General features: G+C 36.4%; 1 protein-coding gene across 3 annotated transcripts in view; it reads left to right on the forward strand.

The window, feature by feature from the left end:
• Positions 1–5,305: 5,305 nt before the first annotated feature.
• tnfaip2a (tumor necrosis factor, alpha-induced protein 2a) overlaps positions 5,306–17,765 on the forward strand; it is a 29,859-nt gene continuing 17,399 nt past the window's right edge. Inside the window, exons 1-4 of one of the 3 annotated variants that reach the window (XM_081379547.1) lie at positions 5,306–5,431; positions 11,585–11,722; positions 14,123–14,242; positions 14,683–14,823. In XM_081379547.1, the coding sequence (XP_081235673.1) occupies positions 5,407–5,431; positions 11,585–11,722; positions 14,123–14,242; positions 14,683–14,823 (424 nt within the window). In that variant the 5' untranslated portion in view covers positions 5,306–5,406. The remainder of the gene's footprint in view (positions 5,432–11,584; positions 11,723–14,122; positions 14,243–14,682; positions 14,824–17,765) is intronic. The other 2 variants (XM_081379548.1, XM_081379549.1) reach the window with 2 other exon arrangements.

Consider the following 17,765-nt stretch of genomic DNA (forward strand, 5'->3'; position numbering starts at 1 on the left):
AATGACCATCATGCATCGTAAACATTGTGACCTCTCATGAGGAGCTTTTATCATGTATCATGGCTAGATGTTTATTATGTGCTGATTAACAGCAGTTCACTGAAGCAGGCTAAATTTTATTTATATGTAGCCTAATGAAAGTTGTACTGCCCTTATGAAAGAGTGTGCTTAATTGTATTGAATGTACACTTGTAGTGTACTTCAGATCTTACATGTGTATTGGCCTTTATATTAAGTGTCTTTTAACTATGTGCTAACATTTAATCATTTAATACAATGCACTTATTGTGTACATGTTTTAACATTGTAATTAAATTTAAAAATACCCGCATATAATTGCAGCTGTATAACTCATTTCTGTAATTATTCATTTCAGTAATGTATGATTACACTACTTCCCTTACCCCTTAACCCACCTTTAAACCTAACCATAAACATGCCTACCTGTATTCAACCTCAATAGCAGAAAAAGTGTTTTGCAAAACAACATGAACAAAATAAGTACTGTACCTAAAAAAATGTTTTTGAAGTACAGTGTAAAAGTGTTAGCCTGGTAATACCAAACTCTGCTACTTCACTTTGCTTCGTAGACAGAGTCTGGAATGGCATAATAGAGAAGTGTTTTCTCTCTCGCGGGGTCGCTTGTCTGAAGTTTAAAATCATTGGTTACCCGTAAGCCAATCACATGACGTTTGGTTATGGCGTGTGTTATGCGCATGCTCAGCCGCATCTTACTTCCACTGTAAACCCATGTATGATGCGAAAACAAAACCATTGAGCGAAATACCGGAGTAAACATGGCTGTGAACGACTTTTGCAGATTATGTGAAGTAAATCTACGCATCCACGGTACAATCAGCGTCTACGTCACGGTTCTCAGCCCGCCCTCTGTTCGTTGATTGGCCCGGCCGTCCGAAGGCCGTTGGAAAACTTAAAGATAGGCTGCTATCTCAGACTGACTACAGAGGCGAAATGAAATTGAGCGGAAGTATAAAGTCTCACGTAGTCAGGCTATAAAGTGTAAAGACACCTATATATATATATATATATATATATATATATATATATATATATATATATATATATATATATATATATATATATATATACGCATACTGTACTTGCAGATAATATTAATGAAATGCACCATAACACAAAGTCAAGTATACACTTTTAAAAAGTATGTTGCTGTGCTTTAAAGAAGTACACATTTTGATGTGTGATCTAACATAGTAAATCACATGTAAAGTACTTTATTAGGCTATTTTAACCGCAGTGGGTTAGCCTATTTGATATTACATTTAAAGTTAATATATTTAAAATGTACTAAATTGCACATTGATCATTATGTGTAATTACATGGGCTATATTTTTAAACACTTGTTATACATTTCAAAAGAAATGCCAGTTATATTTTAGTTTTTCACTTTCAGCAATAGGCTTTATTTCAAAGACAATAAGGATGACGTTACATAAAGATGTTCTTAAGTCCTATAAGTGGGTCAAAAAATCACTCTAAATTTCAGCTAATCAATATTGATTAAATTGCAACAGGCAATTAGGGGTCTGAAAACATTACATTCGGTTAAGTAGCCTATATTCTTTTAAAGTAGCCTATTATTTCAGTAATAAGTAGTCTAGCCTACTATATATATATTTTTTAAAGTATGCTAAAAGTGTGAGTCTTTTACACAAGGGTGGACTAAACAGTAACCATGTTGAATATGACAAGATCAGCATCATCCCCCGAACAGTATCGAGTTACAACATTCATTTTTTCAGCAAGCGCCCACTATTTGCTGTGGCAGCAGGTGCCCTTAAATATGCGGTTTTATTCTGTAAGTCACTAACTGGCGTGTTTGCTGGTGAATGTGAATGAGCAGATGATGAGAACAAATGCAGATTAGCCCCCGCTATAGCTAATATGTGCAGCAGTCTTCACGCGGCCAAAACAATTTGTCATCGGGTGTGAACGAGGTCTGAGGATGAGCAGGGCGATTCACATGAAGGTGAAACGCACGTGTCATATTTGCTCATAACGGACTCCCCAGGCACCCCCTTTCAATAAGGTCTAGAAGGGAACAGTTTAACATAAGCCTAAATATAATGTTACAGTTTAACAGTGTGTAGAGTGTCAAGATAACCACATAAAGAGCCGTTGAAATCTATGCAATAGTGTAAACTATACGTAGGCTATAGCATGTAGGCTATATGCTTTTCATTATCTGTTGTTTTGCCAAAGCACTCCAACACACTTCATAAAACCTTATTGCTGTGTCTTTATTTGATTATAATTACATGTTCGCCTGATGATGTTATTTTAAAGTGAACTAGTGACCTCATGCGGTATGTCAAAATAAAATAAATAAGCCAGCTCGTTTTATACACTAGATGTCACTGTCTAACTGGGTCTAACATTATTTCTCAGTGGCTTACAAATTCGTTAAAAGTGGACCAAAACAAATATATAAATCTTTAGGCTTCTAAAAAGTGTAAAGTCCATACTGAACATAGTAGTTTTACAATCACTCAAATTTGTAGTTTTCGGGTCAGGTCACATGATGCTCTGAGATCACAATAAAGGTCAAACAGCACTGCAAAGATGCTCAAACTTGTATTTGACTTAAAAAAAAAAAAAGACAGACAGACAGATAAAAAAAAAAAAGGTCTCTAAAAAGAATAAAAACAAATGTCTAAATAAAATGCGGTTTGAGCTAGTTTGAGCTAAATATAAGGCAAGCTAAATACCAGTAGGCTATGACACCATGCAGGCAGTGAGAGTTGTTCATTACCATGAATCAGAAAAAAAAAAACATTTGTAAATTTGATTTGTTAATAAAAATAAAATCGTATGTTTGGAATTAATTCAGCAGCTCACCTTTTTAAGAGCCCTGCTTGAAGCTCTGTGGAACAGCGTAGCTATCCTGACCCACTACACAAGCATCCTTTATGGTTAGACTGATAATAATTGCTATTTTAACTGCACATAACACTTAACTTCGTACCTATAAAACTTAAAATGTTTTTTTGCCACCGTTAATTTGAATAATTGCACGTTTAAGGTGAACTGACCTCATGCATTACAATGAGCACTTCAAATCCACTAGATGTCACTGTCCAACTGATGCCATAAATAGTAGACTGCAGTCGACAATAGGCCATTGTTTCTCATCTCATTTATTTACATTTATAAATGCAGTCCAAAGCTGCCCTGAAATAATTCCTGACTTATCCAGGATGAATGACAGTTTTGATGTTCATCAAATTCATTAAATATCAAATGTATAGTCTGGATTTTTTATTTATTTAAATGTATTTACCAAAATATCAGTTATCAGCTGTCATTATATTATTCTATATTAGGAGTAATCATTCATTTCATTAACATAAACCCCCATACTACAGAATGTAAGCGTTTCCCACATTGGAATGTCCATACATTTGGGAGACCTCTGGAGGCAGCAGTGGGAGCATTTCCAGAGAAACCACGCGGTTTCAGAGAAACTGTAATGGCTGTGACCCATTCTGATGAAAGAGAAGGGGGGGGGGGGGGGGATCTATAAATCATTTTTGGTAGTTTAATTTTTTAGTTAAAAAAAAAAACAATCTCATGGTTGCATTATACCAGCAAATACTTAGACAATGTGGTTCCTATATTTGGTATATTACCTCTTTTTATTTCATATTGTCCTTCAGAAGCTGCATACAGGTTCAAATATTGCAGAACATGCTGTAAAAAAAACTGAAGAACAGAGGGCAGTTTAACTGCTCAGGATGGACAAGGGGCTTATGAACAACAGTCAATCACAAAACATAAAAATGTTGGGGTTTATTCAGGTAGCAGCAACACACACTACTAAGACTATACACTAAAGCATATGCAAGCTTTAGGGAAAAAAGGGTATTTTTTTATATTAAGCTACTATTTTGTTTTGTGACAATAGCCTATATAGATATAAGTAGGCTACTGGCCTATTTGGAAGAACTCAGAGTGCAAGAGAGAAATCACATGGCTTGTGTGAAGAGGTTAGCGGTTAGCTTGCATAACAGATTCAATACACATCTTTGTTGCCAGTCTCTAAAATTAAAGACATTTATTTAAATGTTCTGACATAAAGCACTTATGTTTCATTATCAGGCCTTGCTTCAATAAAAAAACTTTCTTGTTGTCTTATTATAAGTCACTTATTGTAAGCCATTAATACAAATGGGTAATATTTATAATAAATAAATCCTACTGTCAGAGTAGACATTCAATTTTAAACCGAAGAAAATGAGGGCTGCTCAGAGTGCCTCTTCCCTGCATAGCTAAATAAAATGAGATGCAATTTACTGCAACTACAGATTACATTGTATCACTATAATCAAAACTAAAATACTAGTAAATTAACTATATAGATTCAGTCAGACAGCTAAAATTACATAAGCAAAAAAACTTGAATCTCATTAAATTACCCTTCTTCTCTAAAGGGATAGTTCACCCATAAATGAAAATGGTCATCATTTACTCATCATCCTAATGTTGTTCCAAAACTCTATGAGTTGATTTCTACTGTTGAACACAAAAGTAGATATTTTAAAGAATGACTGTAGCCATTTACTTCCATAGCAGAGAAAAAAAAAATGGAAGTCAAAGGTTACCAGCATTCTTTAAAATATCTTCTTTTGTATTCAACAATAGAAAGAAACTCATACAGGTTTGGTTTAGAAAAACATGAGGGTGAGTAAATAATGACAAAATATATATTTTTGGGTGAACTATCCCTTTAAAGTTTGCTATTGAGTTTTTCATTGTTAATGCTGTTAAAAAAATGTCTAAATCAGATTGCAGCACAAACTCTCAATAGCCTACATTTACAGCACAATAGTAGTAATGCTACTCGCAATACAACAACTCAAAGGCCATTTCTAAAGACTGACCTAAATCCAGTGTCCAATCTGTAAAATAAAAATAAAAACAACCAAATTTGGGTAATTTTGGGAACCCAGTGCTGCATGGTCAAAAAGGGACGCTTGTTATTAACGCTTGTTTTAAGTTAAAATAAAGAGAGAGGAAAAAACAAGAACAAGTAAATGGCATTGTCAGACACATTCATGAGTCATCAGACATGAGTCATGTCAGAAATATAATTAGGATATTATTATTTGTATTCATTATATTTGAAGTCCAGGAAGCTGGCTATAGCAATCAGTATTTAAATGAAAACATGATAATACAGAGTCAAAAGCATCAGCAGTCTTTCTTTGGGAGTCCAGCTTTCCACTAGGTCACATGATGTATGGAGCTCATCACCAGCAGTCTATAAGAGCAGTGGGGGCTCAAACACAGAATGACACAGCCAGCTGAAAGCTGAAAGAGAGACTGAACACACTTGGGCAGCTTTTAGCTGCATTGAATACTGGATAATGCTGCTTAGAAAAGCGTGGAAAGGTAAGACAGATCTATAGCATGCATGACCAGAGCCGGATTAACGCAAAGGCAAACTAGGCACGTGCCTAGGGCCCGATTGGCGGGATGGGGCCCAGACAGAGGGACAAAAAAAAAAAAAAAAATGTACAAATGTCCTATCTACAATTTATTTCAAAATGTATTAATTAACTAAAAATAGTGACGATGTTTATCTTAACCATAGACTGTTACATTACGTCACATTAACGCCAGCCCATGACTGTATATATAGAGGCGCCAGCCAGTTAAGTCCGAGGGGACGTCAGAGGCGGTCAACGAACGCATCCATCAGGTGCAGCGAGTGCGAAGCAAAAGCCTAAATAGGCACGCAAAGAAGCACAGCTCGAAATGCAGGTCATCGATTTTGGAGTGATTGCAATGTATTTTAAATATAAACGTGTGGGCTACTGTAGATCAGCGTATTTCTGGAAAAATCATTCACCGCTTTGTTTGTCTAGTCTACGAGTTTAAAAGAGCGCGAGCGTCTAACGTGCCCAGACGCGACGCTTTGAATTTGCGCGTACAACGAATAACATCGCGTTGGGAGCTGACTAGTAAAAAGCTACAAAAGTAAAAGACAAGACGTTTGTATTCAAAGTTAAAAAACCAACACACTGCAACATTTTTAAATGTTTCAAATAAAGGATCTCATATCTATGGGTCTATCTTCTATATTCTGATGCTGATGATTAGATAATACCCTGACATCATAGCCTATACGAATATTAGATTAGAATTTTTTTCCTGCTCAGTAGCGATCGTATCTTTCTCTTCCACTTGATTTGTGTATAGCATATTTAAGGTAGCAATGCAATACATAATACCATATTACTGATATTAATAATATGACAATATCTGCAGATATTGATTAAATGGGAGGGAAAAATACTGCCCATAACGCAGCTAAAACAATTATAAAAGCAGGTTCATGTTCATCTACTGAAGTGGGATTCTGGAACTGTGAATAAACTGAATAAAACAGCTAAAAATAACAACAAGAACAATAACATCTTCATTAAACAAAAAAGAGATTACCTTAGATAAATTTTGATGTAGTAGCTACCAGTAAAAAGTCTGGACCCATTACTATCTTTAATGTTTTTGAAAGAAGTTTCTTATTATGCTCTACAAGCCTGCATTTATTTGATCAAAATACAGAAAAAAACAGGAATATTCAGCGAGGATGTGTTAAATATATAAAAGTGATAGTGAAAACTTTTTTAAAACAACTTTTTAATAATCAAAAAATCCTGAAAAAAGTATCACATGTTATAAAATAAAAATTAAGCACCATTTCTAACATTTGATAATAAATCAGAATATTATAAAGTTTTCTAAAGGATCACGTGACACTAAATTCAGCTTTGAATCGCAGAAATATATTTTAAAGTATAGTAAAATAGAAAACCATTATTTTAAATTGTAATAATATTTCACTATATTATTTTTCTGTATTTTTGATCAAATAAATCCAGGCTTGATGAGCATAAGAGACTTCTTTCAAAAACATTAAAAATAGTAATTTGTCCAAACTTATGTACTGTGTAAGTAAAAATATACTAAATTTAAAATTAAATGTTGTATAAATAAAAAGGTTAGGAATCATATTTGTTTCAAGTGTTTTTTATTGGGGGTGGGGGGCCTCCAACATGAATTTTGCCTAGGGCCTCCAAATGTCTAGAACCGGCCCTGTGCATGACACCATCATATTCTGAAATGATTCATTTTTGAATGCAAGTGGGCATGAATTAAAACTTTTCTTGAGGTCTGGGTAGTTTATCTACATATACTATACATTAGTGTACTATATGCGTCGACAAAATTCTTAAAAGATTCCTACAAGCCGTTCATATGCACAACAGACTGTAAACTGGGCATTTTTCTCCGCTTATGTCTGTGGTGCTGCTGAACTGTGGCGAACGAAAAAACAAGTGACAAGGTATTATTAGACGTTGAATGTCACGTCGTGAAATGACAATTTAGACCCAATAGGTTTTCCGAATCTCGAATCACAAATGTGGTTTTGACCATTATGTTAGAATTTATATCTCGCACCTTTTTACACCATTAGAAGACAGCGAATACAAACTGATTTTAGCATTATTTATTACTCATATTACATTTGCAGTTTTTAGCTCTCTCTCTCTCGCTCTCTCTCTCCATCAATAATTTCCATCTACATTTTGCGTAAAAAATGGCATCTCCAGCCTTTTTCCATCCATTTTGACGATGAAAAGGTGTGCGTTATGACGTTGTTCGTAATAAAATGCATTATCACATAAGTTTTGTATGCTATGTCAGAAAACAACAGCCATGACATTCAGCGCAGCGCCATGACAAGAATGAAAGCGAGGCTGTGAGGCATCTCATTTATGTAGGATCCTTGCTAAAAGTGTACGTGCGCCTGAAAGCCGAAAAATATTCAGACTTATAAAACCGTTCGTACGTACGCCAGAACATCCGCAGAATTAACTTTATAAATCCCAGTCAGCGGAAGATAGTGCGCACATGCGTCTCCTCCCCGAAATAACCATATCATGGAGCTTACAACGCCTAGTTTTATTTTACTTCATATCCTCATCTGCATCAGGGTTATTATAGTTTTGCATTTTTCATTAGTTTTTATTTTTATTTCGTTTTGACTTTTTGTTTTCCTTTTTTGTCATTTTACCTCAAACTAGCGACTAGTTAACTTTCTAAATAAGGCGCAATCGCTTCTCGGGTCGACATTTACACTGACAAAATTATATTCAGAATTTAAAATATTTTATACCACTTTTTAATGTGTGATTGTGTAAAGGTGTTCACGAGATAGAGATACCAACCTTTCGAACGAACACTCGTTCTCATGGAAACGCGGTGTGCACGGAGGGGCTGTGTGTGTGTGTGTGTGTGCGCGCGCGCGCGCATGTGAGAGACGCTGACAGAAGCCTATGGGGGCCGTTTGTAAAGCGGCTTACTACGCTGAAAATAACAGCAACATTCTGTCACATTTAACTTCAAACAATGTTTAAAAAACTGGTATGAATTTTTGACGGTCACTTTTACCACATTTACAACAATATTTGTCAACTTAGGGATATTTTAAATAGTTAAATCTAAATATTAAATGTTACACCTAAATGTTAAATCTAAATGCTAAATATAAATATAAATGTTAAATCTAAATGTTAAATCTAAATCTAAATGTTAAATCTAAATGGTAAATATAAATATAAATATAAATATAAATGTTAAATCTAAATATTAAATCTAAATCTAAATGTTAAATCTAAATGTTAAATCTAAATCTAAATGTTAAATCTAAATGGTAAATATAAATATAAATATAAATGTTAAATCTAAATATTAAATATAAATCTAAATGTTAAATCTAAATGTTAAATCTAAATCTAAATGTTAAATCTAAATATTAAATCTAAATCTAAATGTTAAATCTAAATCTAAATGTTAAATCTAAATGTTAAATCTAAATCTAAATGTTGAATCTAAATCTAAATGTTAAATCTAAATCTAAATGTTGAATCTAAATGTTTCGGGTGAAACTAAATATTTAACTAATATGCAAATTACAAATGCCGGTAACCGGAAGTGCCAAAATAAAAGCTTGAGGTGGTCAGTGTGTTTATAGCATGGTTTATAGTGTCAAATAACAAATACAAACCATCTCATCCGAGGAAACGGACTCTTGGACATGGATTATCGTGATAATAACTAAAATAATAAACACGTTTGGAGAAACTGTATTTGAAGAGTAGGCTAGTGTCACTTTTATGAAAAGTGCGGGACTTATGACCTGTAGCCATAACAGCCAGCCACTAGGGGGCTCACTTTGACTGAATGTCATGTCATCACTCTCATCACGAAACTCTACAGTTTCTCCAAACGTGTTTATTATTTTAGATAGTTATTATTGTTATATTATAGTTATTATTATGAGATGATTTTTAATCGTTATTTGACACTATAAACCATGCTATAAACACACACTGACCACCTCGAGCTTTTATTTTGGCACTTCCGGTTACCGGCATTTGGAATTTGCATATTAGTTAAATATTTAGTTTCACCCGAAACATTTAGATTCAACATTTAGATTTAGATTTAACATTTAGATTTAACATTTAGATTTAGATTTAACATTTAGATTTAGATTTAACATTTAGATTTAACATTTAGATTTAGATTTAACATTTAGATTTAGATTTAATATTTAGATTTAACATTTAGATTTAGATTTAACATTTAGATTTAGATTTAATATTTAACATTTAGATTTAGGCTAACATTTAGATTTAAATTTTACATTTAGATTTAACATTTAGATTTAGATTTAACATTTAGATTTAGCATTTAGATTTAACATTTAACATTTAGGTGTAACATTTAATATTTAGATTTAACTATTTAAAATATCTCTAAGTTGACAAATATTGTTGTAAATGTGGTAAAAAGTGACCGTCAAAAATTCATACCAGTTTTTTAAACATTGTTTGAAGTTAAATGTGACAAAATGTTGCTGTTATTTTCAGCGTGAGATGCTTTACAAACGGCGCCCCATAGAAGCCGTTTCTCAATACCAAGTACGCAAAGTTCGGACTTGAGTCCTTGGTAGTTCGGACTGACAAGTTCGACTCAGGAGAACGAACTCCCGAGGACGGGAGGACGCGAGTCCGATAATTCTGCAAATGGAACAGCAGCGTACTTGATAGCGTCACTCAGCTTGCTCTGTCTGGATACCCCGGTTATCTCTTTATAGGCTACAAATAAAACAAAATATGTTATAAACCACCACTTTGCCTCTTTTCATTTTCATTTAAAAAAGATCTTTAACATAATGGCCACACAAATGAGGTTCAGGCAAATTGATTATCTTCACTGCATATTTACAACAACCCGAAATATAAAGCACAACCCTGACTCTTTTTGTTTTCATTTTAAAAATATGATGAATAAAAAACATTATAATATTGATCAATAAAACGAACATTTAGCAAAAAGAGACAGGGTTGTGTCATATATGTATATACAGTGAAGAGAATGTAGGCAACATGTAGGCTATTATAATAAAATATTTTATGTTTTAAATATATAAAATAAAATGACATAACCTTTTTTGCTAAATGTCAGTTTTAATGATCAATAATAGCCATTCTAAAAGTATAAGTAGCCTAAAAGGTATAAGAAGCTATACAATAATAAAGCCAACGATTCAGTCAAACATAAGTCAGCTCTCTAGGCTACATAGTTAAATAGACTAACGTTAAATAAAGCTATAACTTCACTTTGCCCTCAGCTAACGTTTTGCCAGGGAACAAATAATACATTAATGAGACAAATAAAATAAACAAATCGCCTGTTGGATATACACAAGACGATTTAAATCTCATGTTATACCCATAGACTGTAAAAGGTTATACCACTAGACTAGAGACATCCGAGCCAACGGCAAGTCAGCAGCAGAAGCCGAGGAAAGGCTGTTCTAGGCAGGGTACGAGCGCCGAGCGTCCGATTTCCTGGTTCTCACAACTCCGAAAACGTCAGATCAAATTTTCAAATAGGCGCTATCTTTATAAATAAACCAAAGATTTGAGCGTTAAACAACTACATTCTCGCCTGAAATACTCTTAAAACTACATTTCATGACACATTTATAGCAGTATTTTTAAATTACACGGGGTTTCTCCTCTGCTATTGACGCTTGCTGGTTGGTGGTGTGAGATGCATTCTGGGATACCTGGCTTGTCAAGTCCGCACCATAGACTGGTCCGCACAAGTCACCTCTTGATGCATCCTCGGTAAAAGGGGCGGATCAAGAACACATCCGGGGATTCGAACTGGACTTGGCTAGATGTGAACTTTGAATTGGAATAGGACTAGGGCAGCGACTGATGACGTTTCACAAGTCCACAAGAACACAAGTACAGACAAGAACACATATTGAGAAACGGCTAGAGAGAGGGAGGGAGAGCAGGGAAAGGAAATGAAATGCAGCTGAACGGTAACTCCATTAATGAGAATGGCATATTTAATCTAAATGTTTAGCCTATATCAGAAGTAAAACATAGTTCACTTCAAATCATTCTTTTATTTATTTAAACTGTTATTGTGTGCATGCACTGTATTTCTGATTAGGACTCATGATGAAGATTTACGGTTCTTCATCTGCGTCGGTTTCAGATAAATTTGCGTCAGTTTCACAAAACGGCCCAAAGCGCTCGCTGGCGCGGACATTTAAGAAGGGATGGATATTTGCTTCAAGTGATAGGCTTGGTGAGTGAAATTATATTTGTATTATCTTTCTGTATATGTATAATTTCCTTTAGATTTTCGGTCTAAAAGTGACCAAAAATACATTTAACTCCAGCTCACCATAGGTGTCGCCAAACTGCTCCATCTCCAAAACGTTCGTACGTATGGGTCAGAGTTTGCGTGCAGGTGCGCAAATTTTCCCTTCAAGTTTGTTTATATAAATCACAACTTATTCTCGGAAGTGGCGTACGCCTCTTTCAGGCCCTGTTTTGTGCATACGCAATAATTGTTTTCAATGAGGCCCCTGAGATGTGAGGTGTTTTCAATGGCATCTTCTGTAAAAAAAAAAAAAAAGATGTATAAAGCTCCTAGATCACTTATAATTTTCTAAAGTTCATGTTGTCTGGAGTTTCTTGTCTAGCCTACTGAAATTTCTTGGAAAGATATTTTTAGTGTTTCGTCAGCAGAACAATCCAAAAAACATCTCGGTTACGTATGTAACCTTGGTTCCCTGAATAGGGAATGAGACGCTGCAAAGCCGTCGCTATGGGAACACCTTCGGTGTGACTAATGTCTGAAACCCTTATCATGCCACTTCATTGGCCAGTAGCGCTTCGTCCTGCCCCGAGAATGTCACATATGCTTCATATCACATATGCTTCATGCGTAGTCCTAAGGTCCTCAACTAATCAAGCACCAAGTCTCGATGAGCTACTGCCAAATCCTGTAATTGAGCTAATATCAGCCTTACGAACACTTTATGAACGTTCAAGGAGCCAGATCCAGTCCGAACGGAAGGACACGGTATTGGTAAGCTTTGCCCTCGGAAGCGAACCTGAGGATCTTCCTGTGTCTCTTGACGATCTGGATGTGGAAGTACGCATCCTTTAGATTGACGTTCACAAACCAATCTCCAGTTTGGATATGAGACAAAATGGACAGCATCTTGAATTTACTTACCCTGAGAACAAGAATTAGGCAACATAAGTCCAAAATTGGACTCAAACCACCATCCTTTTTGGGCACAACAAAATAATGGCTGTAGAAGCCTGATTCCATCTGAGTGGGGGGGGGGGGGGTATTTCTACTATAGCCCCTTTCTCTAAGAGTGACAAAATCTCCTAAATCAAATCTCCCAAGGATGCACCATCATAGGAAGAATCCCTTTGAAAGGAGGCTGGCCTTTTCAGAATTTGATGGTGTAGCTGTGACGAACGGTACGTAACACTCACTGCGAGATCTCGGGCAGGCGTTGCCACATGGCCAATTAATCCGCCAGGGGCCTTAATCGTTCCATTTTTGGAACCTGCCATACCACAGGTACCAATACATCCTCTGATTGAAGAGAGCCTCTGGCATCTGCAAAAACAGGTTGCACATGTGGAGAGACCACATTTAATGATCTTATTGTTATAGACTGAGCTCCTTGCATATGGCCCCGAGGCACATGAGTGGCGGGAACCTTTAAAACAGCTGCCCAATCACCCGATCGGGCTGGGCCACCACATCGACAGCACATGACATGCGCACATGACTCTAGGGCTTTTCCACAAACTCTGAAGGCTGGAACGCACTGAGAATCTGTGTCATTGCTTGTCGAGAGGGCTGTGCCAAAAACCGACCCAGGTGCAATCTGCGGTGGGACAGTTAAGACCGGAGCCAGGAGGCCACGATGAGAGAGGCAAATACACTTGTGCGGTTCGTCCAAACTCTCCAATGGAGGGCCTGGCATCCAAGGACGAGTGAAGGAATCAGGAACTGCTGCTGGGAACCTGAAAATGAGAGGCCTTGGCCGTCAAACTCAGGTCTATCCGTTTGCGTTGCCCCAAGCGAACCATTGGACGAGTCCTAGGACCCCAGTCTCTGCAAGGGGGTTCCATAGGCGATGGCTCACTTCATTGCACCTCACGGGGGAGCTATAGAGAAGACGAGTGTGAACAAGCTGAAGGCAGTTGCAGCTCGGCCTCCTTAGACCTGCGTGAGATGAGCTGGTGAAAAACAGCAGACTGCTGTTTCACTATCTGAAACTTCTCCACCACACCAGTGACAGACTCACCAAATAGTCTTAGACATGGAACGGTTTTATCCTTTTCTTTGTTGTCAGTAAGAGTAAGCCAAAGATGGCGCTCTACTGACACCATTCCCGCCATGGACCTGCCTATTGCCTGGGCAGTATGCTTGGTAGCTCTCAGCGCCAAGATTTGCTCATAATTCTACAAGCTCTTGAAGGCTTTTTACAGTTCAGAATCATTACGGTAATTACGACATTTTTAGAATAGCATGGTAGCACATCCTGGCAGATTAACCACCTTAGGGACACTTACGCCCCAATATTCAAACAAAGGGATTTATTTCTTTGAAGAATTTACAAGATTAATGTTTTAATTTGTACATTCACTGTTGTGTATTTTATGCTTTCAGATAAAGACCTTGACATTTGTGAAGAAATCAGAAGCGATGATGGCATAGCTGATAAAGATCCCAACGCACAATGTCAGAAAAATCAGCTCAAAAAACATGTTCTCAGCCCCGAAGCATTAGGTAAAATAGCAGATTGTTTTGTTCATGTTTTGGATGGTTTGTCTTGTTGTCTACATTGCTACATGTTTCATTTATGAAATTATAAGTCAGTGAAGCTCAGTTTGGATTTCCATTTACAGATCATTAGCACTATATTAACACCCTATTCTGATGATATGAACAGAAATAGCAGTACACCAGCATATTGCTCATTAGCTTTACATGAGCATCATAAAATGCTGCTAATATTGCACTGTCGTGGTATCTCTTTCGTGCTGTTCAGCAGCTATGTGGCGCTAACAGGAGGGTTGGGGTGCCAGTGATATGCATTAGCGGAGCAACTTCGTCAAGCTTAAGTGAAGTCTATTAAAGAGTCCATTAACTAGAGTTTTAATTAGAGCATGTAATTTAGAGAAAATGAAGCAAGTTTCTTATCTGTTAATTTCTGATTTATACTTTAGTTGTGGACCTTGATGCCTATGAAGGCATAGCAAGTTCCCCTGGTGATCCCGAAGAGGAAAGACCGAAACATGGGTTCAAAATGAAAATTCCTGACTTCATGAAACGGCAGAAGAATGCAAAATCCCACGAAACTCCATCAGGTAACAGACAATCTTTTCATGAATTCAAAATTACAGGAACTATTTTACAGGGGTTTTAAAACTGGGTTATAGAAACCCAACAATATATATATATATATATATATATATATATATATATATATATATATATATATATATATATATATATATATGTAAGGGTGGAATTCCTGCAGTGGTTCAAGCTGCAAGAACTGCTGAATGACTAAAGAAACGTTATTGGCAAGATGGTAGAAAACTGCACATTTCTTGTCTTTAACCACCCACTGCCACTTATACCAACGACGGAAATAAGTGCAGTTACAATAGCTTAATATTTGTGGGAGAGCGTTGCTATAGATAGTGATGATATTGTATTGCAATATGTAGCACTTCAAAGTCAAATCCGAATCAAAACTAGTTAGCACATTAGTTGCAATTGAAAAGGTTTAATGACAAATTATGGTTATGGTTACACACTCTAAAAACTGCTGGGTTAAAAAATAACCCAACCTTAACCACACCGCTGGGTCACTATTGGACAGAACACGCGCTGGGTTGGTTTGACCCAAGTGCTGGGTTTTACCATTTAACCCATATTTCTGGGTCATTCATTTGACTCAACCAGTGGGTGAAATTAACCCTCTTGCTGGGTTAAGTCTTACTCATGTGCTGGGTTATTTCTTGTCTCATTGCCTTAATAAAATTAGTAACAAATATTTGTTATATTACGAATGTAAAATAATTATTATCTCTGTAATACAATAAACCAGAGAGGCCACAGTATATGTGATTTCAATCTTATTTAATTTTTTTTTTAATTTTATACATTTCTTTAATACTTTTCGTTATTGAATACAAATGTTAATCAATGTCAAAGGTCTGACATGTCCCCCTCATTTCATCCCTGAGGCACAGAATGTGCAGCAATTCACCAGTCATCCCATTTTGTAAATATTCAACCATGTTGGTCCTCACAAGTCAAGTAGAGTCATCTTTAATTATATAGCACTTTTTACAATACATATTGTATTAAAGCAGCTTCACAGTAATACTGTAACATGAAAATAATACAAAAAAAAGTTTGTTTCTAGATGAAAAATTGCGTCATTGTCCACCTTAAGGCAAATCAATAATATTGTTGAATATTAAATGTCCCCAACTAAGCAAGCCAAAAGCCAAGGCAACAGTGGCAAGGAACCAAAACTCCATCAGGAGACAGAATGGAGAAAAAAACCTTGGGAGAAACCAGGCTCAGTCGCTCAGTTCTCCCCTGGCCATCGAGCGAACAGTGTATGATTATGATTCAGGCAGCATTACAGGTCAGAGGTCAGATTGAATAAGAAAATTCAGAATATTTATCCAGTTCCATCTGGTTGGAAGTCGGAGTCATCACACCGGTATGGAGACGAGTTTGTTGAGGATCAGTCGTGTCGATGAGGCCTTCACAGGGCTGATGAGGCTGGCACATCAGGGATGCGTCATGGATGGGTCCAGGCCCAGGTCCACCTTCTGATCTGGATACGGCCTGGATCCGGCTGACTTCAGTAAACTTTAGAATGAACAGAAAGACAAAAATTAGCATAGATGCCATTCTTCTTATTAAATAATGAGTACATCAGGTGTTATAGGAAAGTGTCCCCGGTTCCGGCTGACCTATGCAGCCTAATAATCATTTAACTGATTTGAATAATAGAAATGTATAATGTTCTATATGAATGCCAGGTAAAAGATATGCGTTTTAAACTGACAGAGTGAGTCTGCTTCCCAGACAATCACTTAGAGTGTTGCAATAAAACTGACATGCAAGTTAATTTTTTTTTGTGGAAGTATCAATTTATTATTGAATATGCAATTAAAATATTGCAAACATTAAATGACCAAATGTGAAAAACAAACAAAATGTGTATTCAGTATTTGCAAACTGAATTATAGTAATAGTAATAAAAGAGTAATTTGGACAAATATTATCAACATTAAGGCATTCAAATAAAACATTAGACTACTTTATTAAAAGTAAAATATTACTGTAATGTTGATAGTGTTAACGTTAACCCTTTCAGGCTCAAATTAAGTTTTAGTAACAGGAAAAATCTGATATTTGGGGGAAATTATCATATGGGGTAGTACAATAGAATCCTGACTTTTTTTTTAGAGAGACCTTCACATGCAAGGCGTTCTGGGATGTTGCAGATTTGCAACATTGGCCCAGTGTGGTAATTAGACACTGACAACTGAATATGATATGAACAATAACTTTTTATATACAACTTTTCAAACAAAGTGCTTTTCAGTGGCAGAACAACAACAAAAACAATATGGGATCCAAATCCAATATCTCAAATCCTCATTGAGTAGGGCATGTTTCCAAGTCACTTTGTCGTGTGGTACTCCAAGAAACAGTTTTTGTCTTTTGTAAAGCACAGAAGTACTTTGCACTTCAGGCAGGCCATTTGCGTGTAGCCACTCTTGCACAGTCTGCATCGTCCACGTTTCTCAGCATGGATGGGGAAATGATCGCATCGGTCTAATCTGACATCAACCGATGGTGCAGAGATCCTCTGAAGTGGAGGTGGAGGTGGGGCAGCCTGATGGGCGGTTGGATCATCTTCCAATGACGGTCGTCCTCTTTTCCTACTGTTCAAGTCAGCCTGTTTGCCAACCTTGATGAGGGCATCTGCAACTTGAACACGGAAGTCAAGAAGTGGCATATACTTCTTCTCCTGCTTCTGGGTGAGATGACGGCGATAGAGGAGCCAACCATTGACCAGTGATGGCTGGCTAAGGTTCATTGTCATCTGGGACCTCAGTGTCACTGTCTGCATGTATGTTATGAATTTCAACATCAAGGTGGTTGAGATTAGCGTTTGCCAGTGGCTCATCATCATCAAAGCTGGAGTCAGACTCGTATGCTTCAGGAGATTCCTCAAAATCTGGATCAGCAATTTTATCATCTGGAATGGATT

Source organism: Scardinius erythrophthalmus, assembly GCF_964197995.2.
Source record: "Scardinius erythrophthalmus genome assembly, chromosome: 11".
Classification (NCBI taxonomy): Eukaryota; Metazoa; Chordata; class Actinopteri; order Cypriniformes; family Leuciscidae; genus Scardinius; species Scardinius erythrophthalmus.